Source organism: Phaseolus vulgaris, chromosome 1, assembly GCF_051622355.1.
Source record: "Phaseolus vulgaris cultivar YP4 chromosome 1, ASM5162235v1, whole genome shotgun sequence".
Taxonomy (NCBI): domain Eukaryota; kingdom Viridiplantae; phylum Streptophyta; class Magnoliopsida; order Fabales; family Fabaceae; genus Phaseolus; species Phaseolus vulgaris.
Genome location: NC_143498.1, coordinates 49,308,463 through 49,331,193, shown reverse-complemented (window position 1 = coordinate 49,331,193; position 22,731 = coordinate 49,308,463). Strand labels below are relative to the sequence as shown.

Here is a 22,731-nt window from a genome sequence, read left to right as displayed (position 1 = left end):
TGACATTTTTTGAAACTAAAATGGGTAGATAGACAACGGTTGTAAGAGGAACCACGGTTTATTCCCTTTGTTTAAATAGACAATAGTTTCTCTTACAACCGCTATCTATAGTTTTATTATTATCCTAATTCGAAGTTCTGCGCCACTCGTTCTTTGTGTTTTCTTTCTTCTTCACACTCTCTCTTCAATTCTTTTGAATGTTTTTTTCACTCATTGCCTTTGTAATTTATTCATACCCTCATTGCTTTTGTAAGTTCTTCCTACCCTCATTGCATATTTTTCCTCCATTCTTCCATTGGTTCATTGTTTAAAGTTCTTTTTCATTATTGCGCTTCGCTTTTCATTCAACTAAGAGTAGTAAATTTGTTAGTAATCATCAACCATCAAACGCATGTATTCTATTCAAATAAGTCCAAATAAACTATTTATTATACCGTTTCTGAAAAAAAAAAGTATTTTCGAAATAGGTCAACAAAGATGGGAAAGTGAATTAATCATTCTTTGTAGCGTTCCTATATGCACACTTTAATTTTATTTTGTTATTTTGTTTTTGCATTTTTAGTTTTTTAGATATTTTTAAAATAAGAACCAACCTATTTCAATTTTTTTTTCCTTTTTGCATTTTGTTGTTCTAATAGCCTACTCTGTACCACCTCCTCTTGAGTCTTCACGAGCTTGATTTGTACAGTAATATTCACGTTACTAATTGTGTCAGGTCTTATGTTGCAAATCATATATATTATTCTAAAATTAAGGGAAGTTTCTTCCTACGCCCTACATTTTCTAAAATTACTCTTTCACAATTTTATGTGATTCGAGAATAAAAATTTCATAAACAAAAAATGTTTTCAGAATAGGAGTTCTTAAGTAAAGAGTGTTTCAGGAATAGGAAATTTAAAAAACAAAAATCATTTCAGAATATCCTTTTCAAAATAATTTTTTTATTTCCAAATTGTTAAATCCAGAATTAATAATGTGTTCCGAAAAATATGTTCTAGAAATATTTCGAAAAAAACAATCCAGAAATAATTTACAAAAGGGCTAAAATAGTCTTTTTTTGAAATGGATGGGTTGCAGGAAGAAATTTATTAGGATGCAGAAAGAAATAGCCAAAATTAAGATGAGTCAAACTGAAACAAATGAACCTAGAGGCAATTGCTTCCTGCACCCAACAATTTTGAACCCGCACCCAATACAATTTTGAAAATTCCAAAAATATTCTTTATTCTAAAAATGAAAATCCAGATTTGAAAATAATGTATTCCGAAAAAGTAGATCCGGAAGAGATTATTGTATTCGGGATATAAAAATCAGAAAACAAAAAATCAAAATCCCATTCCAGATAAAAAATTTCATAATTGAAAATAATACACTATGAAAAAATTTATCCAAAAGATATTATTGTGTTCCGAAAACGGGTCGGGAATTTAATTTTATATGTATCCCATTTTTTAAGGGTATTTTTGTCTTTTTACTGTAATTGGGTGCAGTTATATGGTGCAGGAAGCAATTTCCGAACCTGATCTTGCTAAGGCTCTACCCAATTTTGTAACAATAACACTCTAGGAGGTTTTTTTGCACCTCCATTATTTTTTTACACTCATAATTATAACTTTGTTTTTCAGGTTTATGAAAAATTGTCTTTAATCTGAAAGTTATTTTTTATTCTACAATTCAAAAATTTATTTTTTAATAACGGATTTTATAATTCGAGAGTTTTTGTATATTATAAATTTTATTTAATTTTTTATGAAAAAATAACTTTTTAAATTTTATAATTCAAAGTATTTTATTTTTTAATCCATTTATGATACAACATATAAAAAAAAGAAAAGTAAAACCGATGACGGGAACATGACAACAAGGCGATTACCATTTAATCCTAACAAAATACGTTTCATATGGTACAAGTTGGAATGTTTTCTTTTTAAGAAACATACTTAAAAACATATTTTGGATCATAAAATTTGAAAAGTATTTCCCTACAAATATTTTTCGAGTTTTATAATCTGAAATATATATATTTTTTATCTACCCTAAAAACAATATCAAGCGTTGTGACTGAGAAAAAAGCAGAGGAATACGTGATTAATAACGTTGTAAGATGTAAGATGGAGTGTTGCGTTTGAAAAGAGAGAAAGAGGACTCTGACTCAATGAGAAAGATTGGCTGCGAAGTGAGAAAGAAGAAAAGATGCTCAAAATAGTGAATAGAAAAAGAGGGGCATAAGGTTATTTTCATTTTTCATTAACGATATAACGGTCATTTCGCTGATTCTGTGGAGGTGCAGGAAGATGTATGGAGGTGCAGGAAGAATTTGCAGCTCCTGGACAGGGCTCACGGGCTGAAAATCATGAAAAGAGAGAAAGGAGAGAAAATTGTATTAAAATGATTAGTGGGTATTATAATGAACCCATTATAGTGAAGGTGATTAGGCAGATGTATATGCATAATTAAATTGTTTGTTAAAAAATGAATAAAGCGTACATAGATTTAATAGAATGGTGTATATATCCATGCAAGTTGAGCAAGTTGGGAAAGGAAAAACATAAAAAAAAGAGAACGCAACGATGCGTTTAAAGTCGATAAGAAGAAGCAATGGGTAATAGGACAGGAGAGTGCGTGTTCTTCCACCATCGTTCCTCAGATTGAACCCTTTTAACTTTGCACTCACATGGAATACCTCTTAGATCCGGTACTTCTTTCAATCTCATTCATTTCATCACCATGTGCGTTTCCCATTTTCACTCTTTTCATTTTTTCCATGATTTCTTTATTTCGCTTTGCCTCCATTTCAATTTCATACTGTTACCCATAATTCACTCAAGATCCCATGCCTCTCTCTTTTTCACCTACCTTCGCCTCCTTCTAACTTTAATTCTTCTTTTCTGATTGCAGCTGTAGAACTATCGCTTTTCACTGCTCTTAATCTCAATGGAACCTACTGTGAGCTTCTTTCTCCACCCTTTCCCCCTTCTATTTTATTCCACTGTCAGATTTCACCACTGTTAATATCACTTTATTAATATTTAAAATTCAAAATTTAAATGGAAAAAATTAGGTTTTTATACAATCTTCTTTCCCCTGTTGCTTTCCTAGCTTCATCAATGTACATCAAACGTTTAATTATATGCAAGGGCAATTTGTGAATTGGAGTGCCTCACTCTTCAACACCAACAATGGTCAAGGTTTTAAATTTTAGCTGTGATTAAATTGTTTTCCTTGGTATTTTGGGAAATAGCAGACAAATGCGTCCAATGCAGTCACTTTTTTAAAACATTGACAATAGATCATCACTTGCGGATTTCAATTTGTTATTTCAGTATTACCACCTAAATGTAGGTTGTCAAAGTCCCTTTTACCTGTTATTAGTGATTACATTATTATCCTTTTTCATTCAGGATAAAGAAGAAAAAATTGCTTGTGTGATTGGTGACCGATTAACTAGTGATGTTGTTGTGAGGCTACGCACTCCGGAAGGTCGAGATGATTGGCTATACTGCCACTCAGAGATTCTTGTAAAGAATTGCAAGTACTTTGCTGATCGGTTGTCTGAGAACTGGCCAACATGTCAGATCCTTGATTCTCGCAATTGTGTTGATATCTATTGCCAAGAGTTGGATTTTGATTACCATGTAAATCTTATACGTCTTCTCTACATTGTCATAGATGGTTCAGTTGATGATTTGTGGCATGGTGTTAAAAATGCCCTTGGGATTCTCCAGGTCGCAGTTGAACTTGGATGCCCGCAGATTATAACTGCATGTGTGAACTACTTAGAAGCTGTTACATGGGAGGAGGCTGAGGAGGAAGAGATCTTGAGAATTGTACCTCGAATGGGATTACAGGCTGAACCTATCCTGGCTAGACTTCAACCAGTTAAGCAGTCTGCTATCATAAACATCTTTGTCTCTGCTATCCGTTTTGCCACATCATCCCCATCCCCAAATATGAATGATCTTAAATCTTCAGCACAAGAGCAACTTGAGTACATGCTAACTGAAGATGATGATACCCCTTTATTGACAGCTGATGACAATATAAAAGTCGAGGTAAAAGAATGTGTAAACAGACTATTTGCGCGGTTCATCGACTCGGTAACAGCTTTTTCATCTGGTACTGCAGAATCACTATCTGAGGCAGAAAATATTCAGTTGTTTCAATCCTGTTTTACTGATTTGTCGTGGGCCTGTCAGATACTGAGTAAGTTGGAAATAATGAGAGAATTTGTTGAGAATTGGTTTGATGCATCAGAAAAAATTGTCAAGGTTCTTGAACAAGGAAGTTCTACAACGGAAGTCATTGAGATAAAGTTAAGAGCTGTTGAGGTGACATCAAAAGTTTTAGAGGCAATTGGTTATGGCACTGTTATATTGCCAACAGCAAAACGCCTTCAAGTTTTGAAAGTGTGGCTTCCATTTGTGAGGGTTACTAAACCATTGATTGATTCTGTTACAACGAATTGTGAGAATGCCATGCTGCTTAAATTAGATGGCGAAATGTGGCAATCCTTAGAATCCACCTTTGTATCTATCATTCTTGCATTGCCATCGGGGGATCAGGCAGAGATTTTAACCGAGTGGCTGGATAACGAATATATGCAGTATCCAGACTTAACTGAGGCATTTGAAGTATGGTGTTATAGGTCCAAGGTTGCTAAAAGAAGACTATCGTTGCTAGGGGATGAGCATGCCATGGCCAACTCATTTTGAAGCTTTCACAAATTCTGTTATTTTATATTAGAGTCTAATCCCAGATTCCTACCTTGTCAAGGCATTGCGAAGAAATCATCTATTTTTTTACATGAACGGAAATTTTTGTTGGAGGCATTTAGAATCTCCATTTCTCAACAATTCAATGTAAATTATTCTAAGAAAATGTTGTACTAACTATGAACTGTAAAGGATCTATTTTGAAATAATTTATTTCATATTAAGCAAAATCATGATACTCTACATATTAACGTTGAATTTGCTTGGGCATTTCTAATTACATGGAGATGTTGCTCAATACAGGTCCTGCAGCGTGGTTTGTTAACTCAACATGAGTACACAACGCAATCGTATGAAGTTCTATGGTATTTTAAAGGGGTAAAACTAATCATTTTGGCGCCTGCTTGATCGGAAAGGAGAAGAGAAATTGAGTTTGAGACAATAGAATTCGAGTAATTGCTTGGAAATTTGAAATTGAAAATTCTCTTTATGTGCATAACAAGCTACCTCTTCTTTTAAGAGGATAAAACTTGATTAGCTGCATAGATAGTAAAACAATTTGACCACTTCATGTACTCCTAATGATTGAGCGACAGACAGACACCCATTTGCGCACCCATACATTTTCATCAATTGAAAGGTTGGTTGGGTTTGTGCGGTAGGTATTAAAGGTGATGAATATTATAATGATAATATTTTTGTCATTTTAATATTTTTTTTACAATTTAAGTTATACATACATAGTTAGATGAACAACATAATTAACGAAAATATTACTTAAGATTTTAAAAACAGTTGGCGTGTATAATAATAAAGAGAACACACTAATGTTTTATGTAGTCTCTTTAATAGTTAAGCTTCATAACGTATTATACACACAATTTTGAAACAACTAGAGTAGTCCTCAACTCTGATAGAGTGATCACCATTGTAGACTAGCCGAAACAATAGAGTTGTAGTATAATTCATATGATCGGAGATTATTGTATCACATTAGATAGATTGGCTAGAAAGCCTAGCTACCAACAATAAACATTGATCTATACATTCAGAAGAAATTGAGAAGTTATTTTTTTCTGATATTTTATTAGTTGGACATATAAGTAGATGATATTGTGAAGATTTATTGTATAAAGGTTGAAGTATCCATAAAATACTTTTTTTTTATTTTTTTTTTAGGGAGAGTGAGAGGTGATTGAGATTGGATCAAACATCATAAAGTTTGGTCAACACCAATTTACTTTGTATTGAATGTGTGTTCGAACCGTGTTGCTGTCGTGTACCAGTTTTGGACCATCATCATACGAGTGTCTTCTGCATGTTTGTGTTAAATTGGCATGCCAACTATCAGTTATGATGGTAAGAAAATCAAAATCTTTAGCAACAGCTTTAACCTACAAAATCTCGTGTTATATGAAAAACTACGATACTATTCTTCAAAATAATATCACTTTGTTTATCTAAAAATATCTTACAACAGTCAAAATCATTCCCTGTTCAACAATTTCTATATCCATGCAACGAATGAAATTGTTTATTGGACGAGTTGGTAAGATAATCTTGAAAAAAATTACTCATGCTTCCCTTGGGTCTCTTAATTATATACCACATACCTATTAATTTCTAAATAGAAACTCACCTATTTTTAATAAATTATCACTCACTTTTCTTATTTTATTTAATAACTAGAACTTATACAAAATATATTTAAAAAGATTACAAATTAAAGTATTAAAATATAAAAAAATTAAAATTAGTCATTACATTAACAATGTAAAAAAAATTATATCATCATTCAATTATAAATTATCATATAATTAAATAGAGTAATTTTTTTAATATTTAATATAAAGTTATATCTTAATTGGTGATACAAATAAATGAACATAAATTTAAAATAAGATAAATCACAAATAAAATAAATCATTTAATATAATTAGTGACACTTTATTGTAATTAAAAAAATGTGAGTATAATTTGTCCATATTCTTTAATCGGCAAATATTAATGATTAACGTTTTTTTTAAAATGAACTTCAACTCTAGTCCAAAAACCCATAACTGGAACCATAACCTTTCCCTCCCTTTTGATTTTCAAATCATACGTATGCAGATTATGCATAAATTCTTTTAAATATGTATTTTATGAATTTTACATTAAATATTTTGAAAATGAATTTGGCTAATGAAATATACCTTTAAAAAATATTTTTTAGGATTATTTGTCAATTTTTAGTAATTTTAACAGTTTCTATTTAAACTGCCAAAAAGTGATAATTGTGGATAAAAAATGGTAGTTCCTGTTTTTAAAATTTATGAGATAGCATATTACCGATAACCTTAGACATTTTCATGGTAGAGCTATCACAGAAAGAAGAAGACAGTGTTATCTCAACTTTTAGCTCGGTAGTTTATGGGAGAGAAGGAGGAGCAAGAGAAGAAAATTGGGCAACCCTTATGGGACAACCCAACCTTTCGACCAAGATAAGTAATATGCTGAGTCGCAAATTAAATAGATTAATTCTAATTAAGGATTATAAAACATGATTAAGGAATAGTTGAGTCTACACTAATCTTCACTTAGCACAAATTCCAATAAAAAATTGTATAAATAAGAGGAGATTCTCGTCGTAAAATATAATGACGATTTTAATTATGAACTTGTTAATTAGACAAACATTTCGGCTTAAACATCAAAGAGTTTATTTTTGTAGATATTCCACCTTCACATACATACTCAAAAGATGAGTGAAAATATAGAAAACTAAAGAAAATTGATAGGGGATAGGTTACTTGTGTAAGCTCTTTGAGTTAAATTGTTAGGTAATTTTCTAGTTATAAATTTGATGAGAACTAAAGAGTTATTTAAGTTAAGATGTCATAGAAAACGCTAATCATAAGTGACTGGAAGATCTCTCATATTTAGCAAAATCTCACCCCACTAAATTAACTTATAAGTGAATTATTAAATAGATAATGCCTTAATTGATAAGGTCCACTGTCCATAAAAAATGTTATTAACTACTTTTGGGACCTATAAATAGACCCACATAGTATAGGATAAAACAACACAGATGAGATTTCAAAACTGATTTTGAGATTTTGTAGGGAAACACAACTTTCAATGACTAAGTTTGCTTTCATTTCTTGAACTAACAAAAAAAGAATTCTGTGATAACATCTTCAAATTTTCTTTTTATTTATGAAAGACATAATCCTTCTAGATTTTACTTTCATTTTGGTAGACACATATTGTACATAAAAAGAATATATTATATTGCATTCAGTTCTGGTTTCTTCAGTGTGTAAAATAGCACAACATATATTTTCAATGGAAGATATATTGGTATCTTTTACCAAAATAAAGTTTATGACAACAATCCATCTATCCCACCTTCAGAGCTTACAAAAATAATATACAACCTCAACCATATACTTTCAAATCCTAAGCTATCTAAGAACTCAAATAGTTCTATGCAGGGTATAAACTTATACTAAAGTAAAATTCCTTCTTTCTTTACACTACAATTGTTCACCACTCCCCACATAAGCAGGGAACTAAGAAGAAATTGAGAGGGATTCAGAAGCAGCGAGTAGTAGCATTGTGCTATCACATTGCTCACCTTTCAATGTGTTACTCAGGTCACAAAGTCTGGCAACAATTGTGCAGCAAACCTCTTTGGGTTTTGCATGCTGATACTCTCATAAGCTGCAGAAGAGTGGGGAGAGGAAGTGTTTATGCTACCAAACTCATTTGGTTCACCAATGTCCAAGCTTCTACCCAGTTGAATGTTTTGGTTTGGGAGGAATGTTTGATGGGTTCCTGGTAATGAGTCAAGACCAAGAGTAAGGGAAACGCCATTACCTGAAAACCTTGGGGCAAACTGCTCTGCATCAAACCTTCCAATATCCCCAATTGGGTACTGTCCAAAACCACCAATGAAGTTTGTTTGGTTTACCATGAAAGAGGATTCGTTTCTGCCTTGCCTATCGTCCCCAAATTTCATTGAGAGTTGTTCATTGTTTGCCTCATTGGGCTTCACATCAATGTTCATTGAAGGTACACTATTTGGGGAATGCATCATCTCATGATTCCTTGCTTTCTTCGGACTCCCTTGTGTGATCCCTTCTAGCTCTGATGATCCCATGAAGCTGAATCCTGATTGGTTTCTCACATTCCCACCAAGTTGTGACGTTGATGGTCTAGAAACTGAAACCATAGCAGTGTTCTGGCTCTTTGAAACCTCTTGTTTGGAATTAAAACTTTTAGCCTCGGTTTCATTGGAAGGACCTCTCTCTGGTGGGGCTGCCATTTTCGTAGAAGAATCTTCATTGCTCTTGCTTGATTTATCCTCAGATCCATTCTGTTCATGATCCTTCATCTCTTCCAAGTACATTTCCTCCACCATTGGCTTCCAAAGCCGAACTCGAGCATTTATAAACCAATTTGAAACCTGTCACCCGCCCAGAACTATTAAGGTGAAGAACCAATCATCAAATGGAAGAGTTAAATAGCATTAGCATGTTAGTTACCTGGCTCCTTGTTAGCCCTGTTTGTTTTGCCAACATGTGTTTGTCCGAGTCCTTGGGATATCTGGAATCATTTAAAATATTGTAAACTTTTTCATTCTAAAAGAATCAAGAAGTTAAAATAAATTGAGCTTATCTAACAAGATAAAATCAGCTGATGCAGTTAAACTTTTGAAGAAGTTAGAAGAGAGAGTTTTTATAAAAGTTAAGTGCTTACGGGTGGAGGAAGTGTTCGAAGAGCCAGGCACGAAGAACAGAAACAGATCTTTCAGGTAATCCCCTCTGGGGTCTCCAAGCATTGTGCTGGATCATTCCCAATTGTTGAAGAGCTCGTTGCTGCCTTAGATGATGGTCCACATATTTGAGCCTCGAACCTTCTATTTTCCCTCCAAAGCAATCTTCTTCTCCTAAGCTCTTGTTAGCAGCTCGAACCTGCCCTGCAATTGCATCTTTCAAACACCGAAACTGCTTAGAGATTGTTTGCAATGCAAGGGCAGTGTATGTCCTCGCAGACCCAATCCCCGCAGCTTGCTCAAACGACGACACCACTATCTCCATCTGCTGGTGGTACTGCCTGTACCTTTGCTCCACCTTCAACCAAAAGTATCACATCAATAAACTATCCATTTATTCAAGTGTCACAAAAATTTCGATATTGAAACCAACCACAACCATGCAATTCATCATTATTAGCACTTCACAATCTTTCTGAATTTCCATGCATTAATCATTAGATTATATTATTTTTGGCGTGACAACTATATTTTTCCTGAACATACCTGAGTGAGACATTATCAGATATACTACACAAACACCTTTTTCAAACAAGAATTCTATTTGAAACATTATAAGTAATTAAAATAAACACTTCTTTTAACATAAATTCGATCTATAGTTTGTCTTACTCCAAATTATTCTTGATGCTCAACCCAATCCATTTTTCATTAGATAAGATGAAGCTATGATTTCAAGTCCAACGCTAGTAGTCATACCAAGATTAAAAGCCAAAAACACCAATACTGTTTTTGAAACTCGTTGAAAAATGGGAAATCCAATTAAAATGTGAAAGTTTGAACAATTGACTTGTTCATAAACGTGAAAAACACGAGAAGTTTAACCAAACATGCTGTAATTAAAGTGAACAACACATACCTCATCAAGCATGGCAATTAGTTTTGCTTTCTTCATCTGAATTTCTTGTCTTTCTGCAGTCGATAGCTCAGAGCTACGTTTTCCGTTCCCTTCCCCAACAACTGAACCATCTCCACTACCTGCAGCGGATGATTCTCCAATCACCTTGTTCTGTCCACCACTCTTTTTACCCAGCTCGGTGCCAGTCCCATTGTTAACATTCACAACCTCTTCCAAAAGTTCATGCGCTGCCTTCAAGTACTTTGAGCTCAAGAGTACGCTCTGAATGCCCGAAGCTCCATTATTGGTAACCCCAGACGCCGACGACGGCGAACCGCCCGACACGCGCAAGTCGTCGCCTGACATCCCCGGCGCCTGACCCTCCCGGAACGACCCAAGCCCCAGAGACAAGCCCTGCTGTGCGCGTGGGGTTTCACGCGCCGCCGAGGCCGGGTCAAGCGCGTTCCAATGATTGTACTGCATGCGCGGGAGGAAGCCATGCAGTGCCGAGACGTCGTGGTGCGCGTGCATGGAGTGGTGGTTGAGGTCCTGGGAAGCGGAGAGGGGGATTCCAACGAATTGTTGGGTGTGAGAGGGCGGCGCGTGAGGGTTGAAGGAGTTGTTGCTGTTGGTGCCGGCAACTGCGGCGGAGTTGAGAAACACGAGATTTCCCGCAGCGTGTGAGGGAGGGGGCTGCGACGGCGCGTCGGAGTAGTGGATGTAGCCGGGGTTCATGAGGACAAGAGTTTGGAGTCCGTCGGCGGCACCTGATTGGATTTCGGAGTTACCATGATGAAAGTATGTCGCCATCGGTTTGGGTTATAATAGGTTGTTACTTCACTGAAAAGAGAGCACTACCGCCACGTTAGTTACGCTATGCTTTCAAAGTTCACATCCAATCCAACACATGCCACCAAGCCACAACCCTTAGTCCCAACTTTCAACACATAACCTAAACATGCACCTCACTTACACATGTATATTTGTGCCATACCTGCGATGAATCTTGTAACGATCTGTGGATCAACCCATCAACACAACTCCCAATATTTGCAGCTCCTTAGGTAGTTTCTCTCTCAAAAGAATCCTGAGCAAACACAAACAGAAGTGGGAAAACCGATGAAAATTAAACCTGAATAATAATATCTGAGATCCTGTTTCACTTGTAGTTCATTCCAATTTAAGACACTTTGTGCATGGTTTTGTGATGGTGTCTCATGAAGTTTGAAAGAAAAAACTTAAAGATAATTCATTTTGTATGTATTAGTTAATGGAATGAATGATATGGTGGCTATAGTGTACCTGGTGATAGGAGAATTGGGGTGCGCACGTGCTTCATGATCGTTTCTGAACGGCAAGGGAAAGAAGAAATTGATTTGCAGTGAGTGAGCTGAGAAGTACGAGAAAGAGAGAGAAAGAGAAGGACGCACACGCACAGTTAGTCTCACCCATGAAAGCAAAACAGTTATGGCTAACGAAAACGTACATGAAAGCAGAAAGAAATTGATGGATCAAACGGACCTGTCAACGTGCATATGTGATCTATGTATCTATCTATCTATGTTTGGGATTTCATCAGTCGCTTCACTTGCAAAGAGGAAAGCTCTCTGTCAGACTCAAATCCGCTGCAATTCCACCCCAACTGAAAAGGGTAAAAAAAGAGTTGAAGAGAGAGATGGTTAAAAAAGACTTGGGAAAAAGATGCCCATCTTTGTTCACTTCATTATCCACACATTTATGATCTTTTTCTTTTAAAAAAATTGTTTTTTTATTATATGAAATTCTGGGTTGGGGGGAAATTGTGAGAACAATGAAGTGAGCATACATGCCTCAGTGCCTTTTTTTTTCTTTTGAAAAACAAGTACCTGTGAAATGAATAGATCAAAACAGGGGAACTTCTTTTGATTTGACCCTCTCTTTTCAAATCATTTGGTGCACAAGCCAAGCACCCTTTGATGAGCAACAAAGAACTTTTGAATATAGAGAGAGAGAGAGAGAGTAGCTTTGTGCTGAGAAATCTATAAAAAATATATAATGAAAATGCAATCAAGGTGTGTCAGAAGATACAAACAGCTGAAAAACGAGGAAACGTCTCCTTCCGCAAAGCTCAATTAATTGTTTGTTTAATAAGAAAAAGAAAAAGAAAAAAAAAGGAGGATGATGATGGACAAGAAGCGGGTGGAGGGATCTCATTGCTCATTTCTCCATTAAATATCTTCTTGTCGTTTTCGCAATTTCCATATTTTTCTCATCAACTTATTTGGGAATTTTTTGTGGTTGGATGCCTGAGTTTGAAGATAAAGCAATTAAATGGCTAAGGAACGCAGAACCAACTACCATAACACCAACTTTAATGCTTTAAAAGCTGAAAATATATTTGTCAAAATTATTTACAGTTGTATTTCCCTTGTAATGATTATCTCTTAGATTTATTTGTTTATTTATTTATTTATTTATTAATGCATTATCATCTCTTAAACTTTACCAGTTACCCTACAGTGTGTAAATTTTAGCAGATTAAAAGTGTAACCGGAAAAAGAGAAAAGTTAAAGAGAGAGTTAAAAAAGCAAGGGGTCCCAATCAAGTGCATGTATGATGTGTCTATGAATCATGAGCCCCTAAAAAAAGTGGTCCCTTCTTGGCTCTCATGCATCAGACCTATACTAGCAGACATCAGCATATCACAATGATCAACAGAAGAAAATAAAATAGCATAAGTCAAGATATTATTTGTTCGAGAAATTAATCTATCCTTTCCCTCGTTTTGTTATCCCAAAAATGAAAGCCTGTAATTATCAGAATTTGTCTCTGAACAAATTTTGAAGGCAACCAAAGGATGACTTGACTTGGATGCGTGAAAAAAGAGCACAGAGTAGAAAGAAATGGACAAAGAAGGAAATGCACGGTCCAATAAATAATTAGTAATAACCCTTTCCAGCTTGTTTGAGGTAACCCCATCATTCGCATGGAAAGACAGAGAATAACCATATTTATTAAAATTCTGAAGTGCAACGGCTATTTTCTACATCCCAGCCTTTTAGAAGTTTTCAATCACCATCAGTAACTATTATTGTGTAAGAATGAGCAGTGACAAATTTAAGGCCTGTGATGTTAATAGGACTACAAATTTCGAAGTTGGGGACATTCATTCATTTAGCTAGCTCGGGTATCATATCCATTCATAAAGCAAACCAATATTTTATATTTATATTTATATAATATGGTAGGCGCGCTATTAATATATAGTATATGTGTATATAAAAGTTTCTATGAATGGCCTTTTAATAATCAATATGTCATTCTCCCACAGATCAATGTCAATAGTATTTATATTTCATAGGTCTCTTGGATTCTTTCGTCAAAACTCACGCCAACTTTTTGTTCTTGCCCCAGTTGCATTAACAACCAAGTTTTCACAGCTAGTAAAAGCACATTGGATCTCCCGCGGACACTTGTGAAAACCAGAGTAAAAGGGTAGTAGTACCTTCAGTTACTCCATTGATGCATACTGAATATTCATATGTCAGAACTCTCAATACTTCTCCCTGTACTTAAAAAGGTCCATGGATGCTCCTCTACACGCCACTGTGCTGCTTCTTTTCTGTCTTTTCTATTCTTTTCACCCTAAATTCTTTCAATAATATTATTTATTCTTCATACTTCCATTTTCCTAATCATCATATTTTTATATTTTCTAATAATCCGTTTCAATCATTGCCTTAGTATAAACAAAAAAACAAGAATTGCCATTGAAAGAAACCCATTCATTCAGCAAGATTGTATTTCTATTCAAAAATACTCTGATTTTTTAAAAATCTAAACAAAATTCCTATATAGAAATTTTGCTACATCTATTTTAAATTTTTAATATATAAAAATAATGACATTAGGGATAGATAGTTATGATTTATACAACTTTTTTAAGGTAAGGCTAATTCTATTTTAAAATTCTAATATAAAATAATTACATGTTGATATGTTGCTTGCGGCAACTTCTTTTTTAATTTAATTAATTTACTTCCCTAGTTCCCCTGGCTGATCCATAATTTGAATACTCAGATTTTTCAACGAGACCAAAGACAAGGTAAAAAAGAAAAATTTCTTCTACAAAATGTCAAAGAAAAATGAAAAAAAAAAAACTTGAGCTAATACACTTATATTATCTTATGGGTGATTATTTAGATGATAAAAGTAATTAAAGGGAAAAAAACTTAGATGGTTAAAATCCTACTTGAGATTTAACTAAAACTTATATTTATATAATTGGATGCATGTTGATAAGCAAATGATTTGTAAAAGTAAAACCATTACCTAAGAAGGTGGAGGTTATGAGCATGATGATGGTGACACGGAATTCAATTACTTTGGATAAGATGTTGTATGACATAATGCTGCAATTAAACAAGTATAAAATAAGGTAATGGTGACAAAATGTGGGAAATTAAGTTATAATGAGGTGAGTAATTTTATAGTCCAAGTGTATTTATCACAAGAATAGGTAGCCAGAGGCAATAAACTGCAAAACATGTACAAACCCGTACTGGTGTCCCCTAAAAGAATTTTGGATTGTGTTGATTTTGAGTTAACCAAATAGATAACTGGCACACATCACATCATAGAAACCCCATTCTCTGATGATCCTGAACTCACCCTGTCGATGTTTTTGGGTGTGACTATATATAATATAAAAGGGGATTTTGTAAGTTGTATGGTCCCTTTGCATGTGTGCTCTATCAATTTCAATATTGTTATCATGGGACTCTTTGCTTCCTCATGCTCCTCTCGCCCTTTTCTTATTCAAATTTCTTTTCTGAAGAAAATGACTTCAAAAGAAGGAAACACTGGGAAAAGGTCATAGATTTCCTATTTAAACAATTCTATATATTCAGTCAGTAGTATACGTCAAAAGAAATGATCGCAAAGGCAAAAGTCAGTAGGAATAAGTCATATATTTACGCCCGAATGGTAATAATTAAGATCTAGCAGCAGTTGCGTCAAAACCATCATTGTTTACTAAAGAAGGGGTAAAAAATGTGGAAATAAAAAAATGAAGGGTGTGTGGAGCATATGGTATAGTGTGTGACGTGAGATTTTTGAGCTGGCAGTGGCAGAGAGAAGGGTGAGTGAGGGGTGCATGAATTTCAGCAGTGGACCCATGTTTTTATTAGGGAGGGGAAAAAATGAGAGAGTTAGTTTGGTGATGACTAGTTTGTAAAGTTGTTATCCTTGATGGAAGGAATAGCCGTGTGAAGACGCAACTATTATTTGGTTCTGGTATGCATTTGGACGCAGGTGAGAGAGTGAAGACCGAAAGAAAAGACCCCTAATATTGAAACAAAAGTGAAGGGGCCACAACACACCTACCAACGACCCCACTCACCCCACTTCCTGCTACCAAGTTCTTCATCCCCCGGCATCTCTATAAACCATACACAAATGCTACCAATAACACCACCACAATACAGATATCAAACTTCAAATCTCATCTTATACACAACTTTCGTATAATATGTTTTATCTACAGGGTTTGGATAAGTCTACTGCAATAATTCCACAAATCCTTCCAAACCATCAAAATTCCCTTCTCATGTGTAAAAGTATTCATCACGCTTGTCCCCATTTTAAATAGCTTCTGATGTTTAGTGCTGACTTACTCTGTAAATAAAAAATAAATAAGTATTTTTAACATTAAAGTGATGTAATATATGTATTTATTTTAATAAAATTATATTCTTTTTAAATTAAAAATACAATTATTATTTTAAAAATCTCTCAATTGATTATATATTTTGACCGAGTCCAGGCATCTTCTATTATTTAGTAAATCACTTTATTAAACATTAAGAATAAGTATAATAAATACATGTTAAGCAAAACATGAATCTAAGACTCGTAATTGTTTTTATGCTCAACAATATATACATATAACACTGTACTAACATGTTGACATGGATTAAAAAAACTTACATTCAATATATTTAGTACAGTGATATATAATTTCGTATCATTTAGTGGAGGTTAAGAATAATTTAAATATACATTTTTTCCTTAATTTACTAAAATATCTTTTAAAAATAAAATTGTGATGAAACACTGATCTTCCAAACAGACAATATTTCGAATGCGATGATTGACTCTAATGATCTTATCTCTTGAATTTGAGGTCGAAACATTGATATCGTATATGAGAACAATAGTAGTTTTAAATTTAATAATTTTATAAATAAAAATTATAATTAACAAATTATATTAGAATGGATCATTTTAAATAATCTACCCCTCCCATTTAAAGAAACAACTAATTATTTTGAAGAGAGATGTTCATTAAGGAAAGATTCTAATGAATTGGAATGGATAGAGGTAACAGTTACTGCATCTTCCTTTTTAAAAAAAATGTCTTGTTATCTGTTGGATATTTATTTGAAAGATATGTATAAATTATTTTATACTTGCAAACATGGATATTAATATGTTTATTATTTTTTTCAAAAATTTAAACAAATTTTTTCTGCAATCTAAATAGAATTATGTTATATTATATTAACATAAATAAAATTATTGTTGCTAAAAATACAAATACAAATTAAATACACTACAAAATATAAGTTTGAATATAATTTATTTAAAATAAATTTTAATTTTATAATCTAAATATAAAACACAAATATGTAAAGTTAAATTTTAAACAATTTTTTATTTTTTTATTACCAAAAACTTTAATTTAATTACTTGATTTTTAAAAAATAAATAAAAATTACTAACAATAAATAATAAATATTTTGTAAATGTGAATGTTATGATAGTAATACTATAGTCTATTGACACTTGGATATATGCTTCAAAAATTTATAGGAATGTAAGGTGTCAATCATGAATATTTTAACAGTTTTTTTCAAACTAATATAACTTTACCGAAAAATAAGTAAAGTTTAGGTACAGATTTTTTTTTATTAAAATTCAAAACTTGAAATATCTAAAAGTCAGGCTTCTCTTTGGTTAAAGATTTTTGGGTTACAATTTGTATTGACATTGTGAGTGAAATTGGAAATTATAGAAACTCGGTCATCTTTAATAGTGGAGTGCCAAATGTGTTGAAGTGTTCGTTTTGATACACATTAATGCAAAGTCTTGTTTTGCTTATTTCCCGTATTCTAGTTGGGTTTTAAATCCTATAGATTGTATGAGGTTGATTCTGTAATGTTGGGTAGTATTGGTCTGGTAACCCCTTTACTAAACTGGTAGGTAGGCGTTCTAATTGGAGTTTATTGTCAGGTATTTATGTATATGAGTTGGACCACTCTTGAAGTGGTTCCTATTTATTTATTTATTTATTTAATTGTTGATAAAAAAAATCTAAATTAAATGTGGAATTGCATCGAAAAAATAATTTGAAAGAGATAAAAAGAGGATCGAAATTGACATGATAGACATATTTAAGAGTAGACGTAACTGGTTTTGAAGAAAAGAGAGGCGCAGAGAGTATAAATTTGAAAGGGAGTTACATTATTGATGTTGAGGATGAGATGTGTTATGTTTTGTTTATTTGAACGGTCCTGTAATTCTAAAGCAGGCGGCTAGTATGCCCCAACTTTTGCCTACTTCGCTACCTTTGGTCTTTTGTTGTGATGCATTCTTATTGTATTCTATTCTATTATATTATCATATCCGACCTCAACGTATGTTTTGGTTTGTTGGCCATGCCTTGCCTTCTGTGTCTTCAACACTCAAAAGTCAAGACCTCATACAAATTGATAGCCATGTCAAGTTCATTGAATCTTCTTGACATGACTCCACCACTTTCCTTTTTTTTTTTTTTTTTCTTCCAATTTCCATGCATGTAAAAGTCACCATTTGGGGGGATAAAAGTTACTCTATTCTACAACTACCAAAATAGGTTTAAAGCAATACACCCATATGAATATTTTCAAGTTATGATCTTTGTTTCTTTTAGATTAAGTTAAAGTAACTTATATAAAACTCAGCCAAACTTTTTTTTATTTAAAATATGAGTGGCACCAATATAAAACTGATAAAAAGAAATTTATCTAAAATATTAACTTTTTCTGCTGAATCCATCATCATTAAAATTTTATCAAAATGCCAAGTTCAAACCAGAGGGATGACATTTTTCATTATTAAAATGAATAAATGCAATGTTAGTTGTAATAATGAATAAACTTACTAACTAATATCATTTGTAATTAGTCTCTATTATACATTTTTATGACTATTTTATGATAAGTGTATTGTATTATAACTAATACTTTGTCCCTAAAGATCCGGAGTAGATAAATTATCAAGTATAAGATTCACTAAATAGAAGATAATAAGTAAAAGTGTTTGGGATGTTTGTTGTGTATGATTGCTAGAATTGTAAATAAAACAAAGTAAAGAGTTGTTGATTCAATTGGGAGAATGAGAATTGAGATTGTGAATCATCCTTTTTACTCTTTTGTATTTTGAAAAGCTTATATTCTATCATGATGTCCATATAAAATTCATTTATATGGATTTCTCACATATAAAATTATTAAGAGAGTCTCATAAATATTGATTCCTCTCACATCTATAAAAACTCTTTATCCTTACGAATATTGATAGCAATTAACATTTCAAACTTATTCCTAACATTCAAATATGTTAAGCATTATCGTTTAGGTCAAAAATTTAGAAGTACTATTCAGTCAAATCTAAGGATCAAAATCATGTTAAACAAGTCTTACAAATAACATGACAATATCAATCATCAATCAAGAACAACATAATATTATATTTAAATATCACCTCGATACATAAGATTTTGAACATATTAATCCAAATTCCAAAGGATTGAATTGGTCACTCATGTTGGCCATTACAAGAATGGAAAGCAAGAAAAGAAGATCCAAGATGTTTCTTCTTCATGACTGTCTCCTTTTAGGTTTTCTATCACCTTTTATTTTCTCAATGGTGTTAAGGGTTGTGCATCACGCCTCATATTTAACCTAGTTGGGTCTGGGTTAAGTGACTTTTCGTCTAGGCGAGTTGGACGAGAAAAAATTCAACTTCTCTGGAGTGATCTCGCTTGGGTGAGATTGGGCTCGCTTGGGTAAGATTGGGCTCGCTTGGACAAGTTCCTCTAGACTAATTTTGGCTTAGGCAAATTTGGGGGAGTTCTTGTGTATTATAGCTTTCCCTTTTCATCTTGTCTATTATCCTTTAGCTCTTTTATCTCCATTTTTCTCTAAAATCCTAAAATTAACACAAATTTGAGAATAAACCGTTCTTATTCAGGTTAAAATTACAAAATATGTAAAAATGTTTAAATTTATAAATTAGGAGTTAAATTATAATTATTTTATCAATAAATAAGCGTATGTTTTAATGTGAAATATTACTGAAATATATCACTTATCACGTTTAGTTTATTTAGTTAAGTTAATTAATAAATAAATAATTAGGATGACTCTCATATGACTAAAATAACTCATTCATTACAAGAAATTTAAAAATTATCTACTAATTATTACCTATAAATTTAGATTTGTAAATAAATTAAGACTTATTTCATGTACAAATTATTATCCGTACATAAAATCAAATTAGATATGATCTTTTTTATATGACAATGAAGTAGCATGACGGTAACGACTTACAAGTAAGTTTTGTACTTATTTTATACACGTTGATGTGTGATAATTTTAAAAAAAAAATCTATATGTAATGATAATTGAATTGGTAAAGTAAATGAAGTAATTATAATAAATAACGTATTGAAAAAATAAAATTAATATTAACATAGTTAATCATAATTAATAATAAAAATTATAGTAGAAATATTTATAATAAAAATAACAATAATTTCGTAAAGTTTGTTGGTGTAGTAATTATAAGTATTGTATTCTCAATAAGACTTAAATTCGATTTTATCTTGCATTAAATTGTTAATAATAATAATAATAACATTAATAATATATAATATTATTATTTATGTACGAACACAAATATTTAAATCTGACATAATCTTAGTAGAAGTACACTCAACATAATTAAAAGACCTATTAATATATATTTTTTTAGTTTATAGCCTCTTTATGTGAATCTTTATCCTACTATTAATTTTCAATTAAGAAGAGTATCTTCTTAATTTTAAGGTCAATAATTTGAAAAGGTCATAAACCTTAATTATCAAAACTAAGTATAATCTAACCCCTTGTAAATATAATGACTCATAAATATAAATATACACATAAACTTAACCATAAGTCTAGCATAGTTGAAGATTTTATCCTATAAAGGGTTTAAAACACATCGTTCTCATTCATGTATCTAATATATCACAGTAAAAAAATAAACAACAAGCATAATAAAGATGACAAGTTAATTAAATTAAAATAATTTTACAATTAAACAATAATAATATTTTATTTATCTTCCAAAAACATCAATAAACAATAATTCCTGTATACAAACGTCAACATAAAATTTAACAAATTATAAACTATTTGTGGAATATCTTAATTAAATATTCTATTAAATATTAACATTTAACTCAATCTAAGAGTTAAATCAACAACGAATCTAAGGGTGGATTATCAAGATGAGATATAGACATCAAATTCATATTTCTACAAAAATAACATCATTAATCTCGAATTAACTAATAGGTGAAATATTTTTTTTTTTAATGAACCAATAACTTATGAACGATTTCTAGGGAGATTTATCCTAATGAGAACAATGCTAACAATGCAGTTCAACATTAGGGATTATGTTTGAAAAAAATTGTTCGAAAATGAAAAATTGGTTAGATTAAAAGATAATTGTTACTCGATGCTTGAAATCGTTAAACTATCAAATTGTAGTATTTGACAAAATTAAAAATTAAATAAATATAAAATAATAAAAATAAATAAACTTGTAAAAAGTTAAAAAATATTTTTATATTTATTTTAATTTATTTATTGACAAAATAAATTGTTTATATATATATATATATAATTTTAACAAAAATACAATCATACAATTAAATATTATTTTCCAAGTCTCATATTAAACGTGTGTTTAAAATAATATATAAATATACACAAAATAGACAAAATATAATATAATATTTATAATATAAGTTCTATATATGTCGAATAATTGGATCTCATGTAAAAAATACCACACGTAAAACAAAAAATTAATAGTTTCTTTTAGATATTAATATTTTTTAGAAATTTTAAGTTACATAATAATATTTAACATAAAAACTTTTATTTTAAAAAAAACTCACTTTTAAATGAAAATGTGATATTTGCTATGGTGGTAATAAAATTTAACGTTGAAAACAACCCATAAAGAATGTATATGTTCATCAATGTTAGATTAATCAAACAATTACACTTTATTTTATAACAAAATAACTAATTATTAATAAATATTTTATATCAATAATATACTTATCCAAAAATATATACATATTTTGAGGTAGATATAATAAGTTATGATTCATTGGTACCTTAATAATCTTTACCAACTTAGTGTTGATTCATTGCAAGTAATATATGGTATGCAACTCAAGGACTTATTTAACATGCAATCTCTCTCAGTCAATTCAGGTGTCCTCAATAAATGAGACTCATTCAGAACTTTTTTTTTTTTAAACCAACTTTTGAGAGTTTGGTTTATTAGTTATCGGATAAGTCTGCACAGTATTATAAAATATAAATTATTTAAAAAAAAAAAAATATATATATATATATATATATATATTACTGGACTTTTTAATATTTAATTAATGTAGATTTAATTCTGTCAGCTGTTTTCTTCCTTTTCACCCCATCATTAACTTGTGCTTCATTAAAATATATATATATATATATATATATATATATATATATATATATATATTCATCCTATATTAATAAGCAAGCAACGTCACACAATAATCATAATTTAGATTTGTTATTTTTTACAGATTATTTTTTTTCAAACCAGTCATTTGATCTTATACTCTCTTACCTATATCTGGATACTCTCATAGCAAATAGATAAATATAAATATATATATATATATATATATATATATATATATTGTGACTAAAGCACAAATCATCAAACATAAAAAAGAAGAATTTTACATGAGATATTATTGAATAGTATTTGTGATATCAATCTTTTATAATTATTATTTTTATTAAGTGAGATTTAATATTTGTTTAGATTGATGAGATTTCACATGTCTAAAATATTTTTCTTTATATTGTGTGTTTAGTTAAAAAGTAGTAGTTTTTCTTTTATTAATTAAAGAGAGAAAAAATTAATATTTTTAGAATTTAATTAAAGATATCAACCATTTATTTTGAAAATATGTTTAACATGATTGTTGGACATCT

The 22,731-nt window shown here is 31.3% G+C and overlaps 2 protein-coding genes across 7 annotated transcripts; one reads left to right on the top strand and one right to left on the bottom strand.

The window, feature by feature from the left end:
* The first annotated feature begins 2,506 nt into the window (after positions 1–2,506).
* On the top strand, positions 2,507–4,942 carry LOC137814635 (BTB/POZ domain-containing protein). Of its 4 annotated transcripts, none has more exons than XM_068617462.2 (4): positions 2,532–2,695; positions 2,899–2,946; positions 3,402–3,570; positions 3,670–4,942. In XM_068617462.2, the coding sequence occupies exons 2-4, from the start codon at positions 2,935–2,937 to the stop codon at positions 4,710–4,712; spliced, it is 1,224 nt and encodes a 407-aa protein (XP_068473563.2). In that variant the 5' UTR covers positions 2,532–2,695; positions 2,899–2,934; the 3' UTR covers positions 4,713–4,942. The 4 variants fall into 4 exon arrangements, with proteins under 4 accessions (XP_068473561.2, XP_068473562.2, XP_068473563.2 ...); XM_068617463.2 differs by having other exon boundaries at positions 2,579–2,729; XM_068617460.2 differs by having other exon boundaries at positions 2,507–2,695; positions 3,402–4,942.
* Positions 4,943–8,034: 3,092 nt separating this feature from the next.
* Positions 8,035–13,335, bottom strand: LOC137814636 (BEL1-like homeodomain protein 1). 3 transcript variants are annotated; one of them, XM_068617464.2, is made up of 8 exons: positions 12,238–13,335; positions 11,894–12,014; positions 11,675–11,762; positions 11,367–11,459; positions 10,394–11,212; positions 9,459–9,832; positions 9,245–9,305; positions 8,035–9,165 (listed from the first exon to the last, which is right to left on the bottom strand). In XM_068617464.2, the coding sequence occupies exons 5-8, from the start codon at positions 11,180–11,182 to the stop codon at positions 8,350–8,352; spliced, it is 2,040 nt and encodes a 679-aa protein (XP_068473565.1). In that variant the 5' UTR covers positions 11,183–11,212; positions 11,367–11,459; positions 11,675–11,762; positions 11,894–12,014; positions 12,238–13,335; the 3' UTR covers positions 8,035–8,349. The 3 variants fall into 3 exon arrangements, with proteins under 3 accessions (XP_068473565.1, XP_068473566.1, XP_068473567.1); XM_068617465.2 differs by having other exon boundaries at positions 11,675–11,719; positions 12,238–12,783; XM_068617466.2 differs by having other exon boundaries at positions 11,675–11,719; positions 11,859–12,014; positions 12,238–12,420.
* Positions 13,336–22,731: the final 9,396 nt, after the last annotated feature.

Excerpts from the sequence above, each read along its gene's own strand:
- LOC137814636 (XM_068617464.2), bottom strand. The coding sequence starts at position 11,182 with ATGGCGACATACTTTCATCATGGTAACTCCGAAATCCAATCAGGTGCC. Across the intron at positions 9,306-9,458 it reads TTCGAACACTTCCTCCACCC|ATATCCCAAGGACTCGGACA; the intron begins GTAAGCACTTAA and ends AAATGATTCCAG. Across the intron at positions 9,166-9,244 it reads CAGGGCTAACAAGGAGCCAG|GTTTCAAATTGGTTTATAAA; the intron begins GTAACTAACATG and ends GGCGGGTGACAG.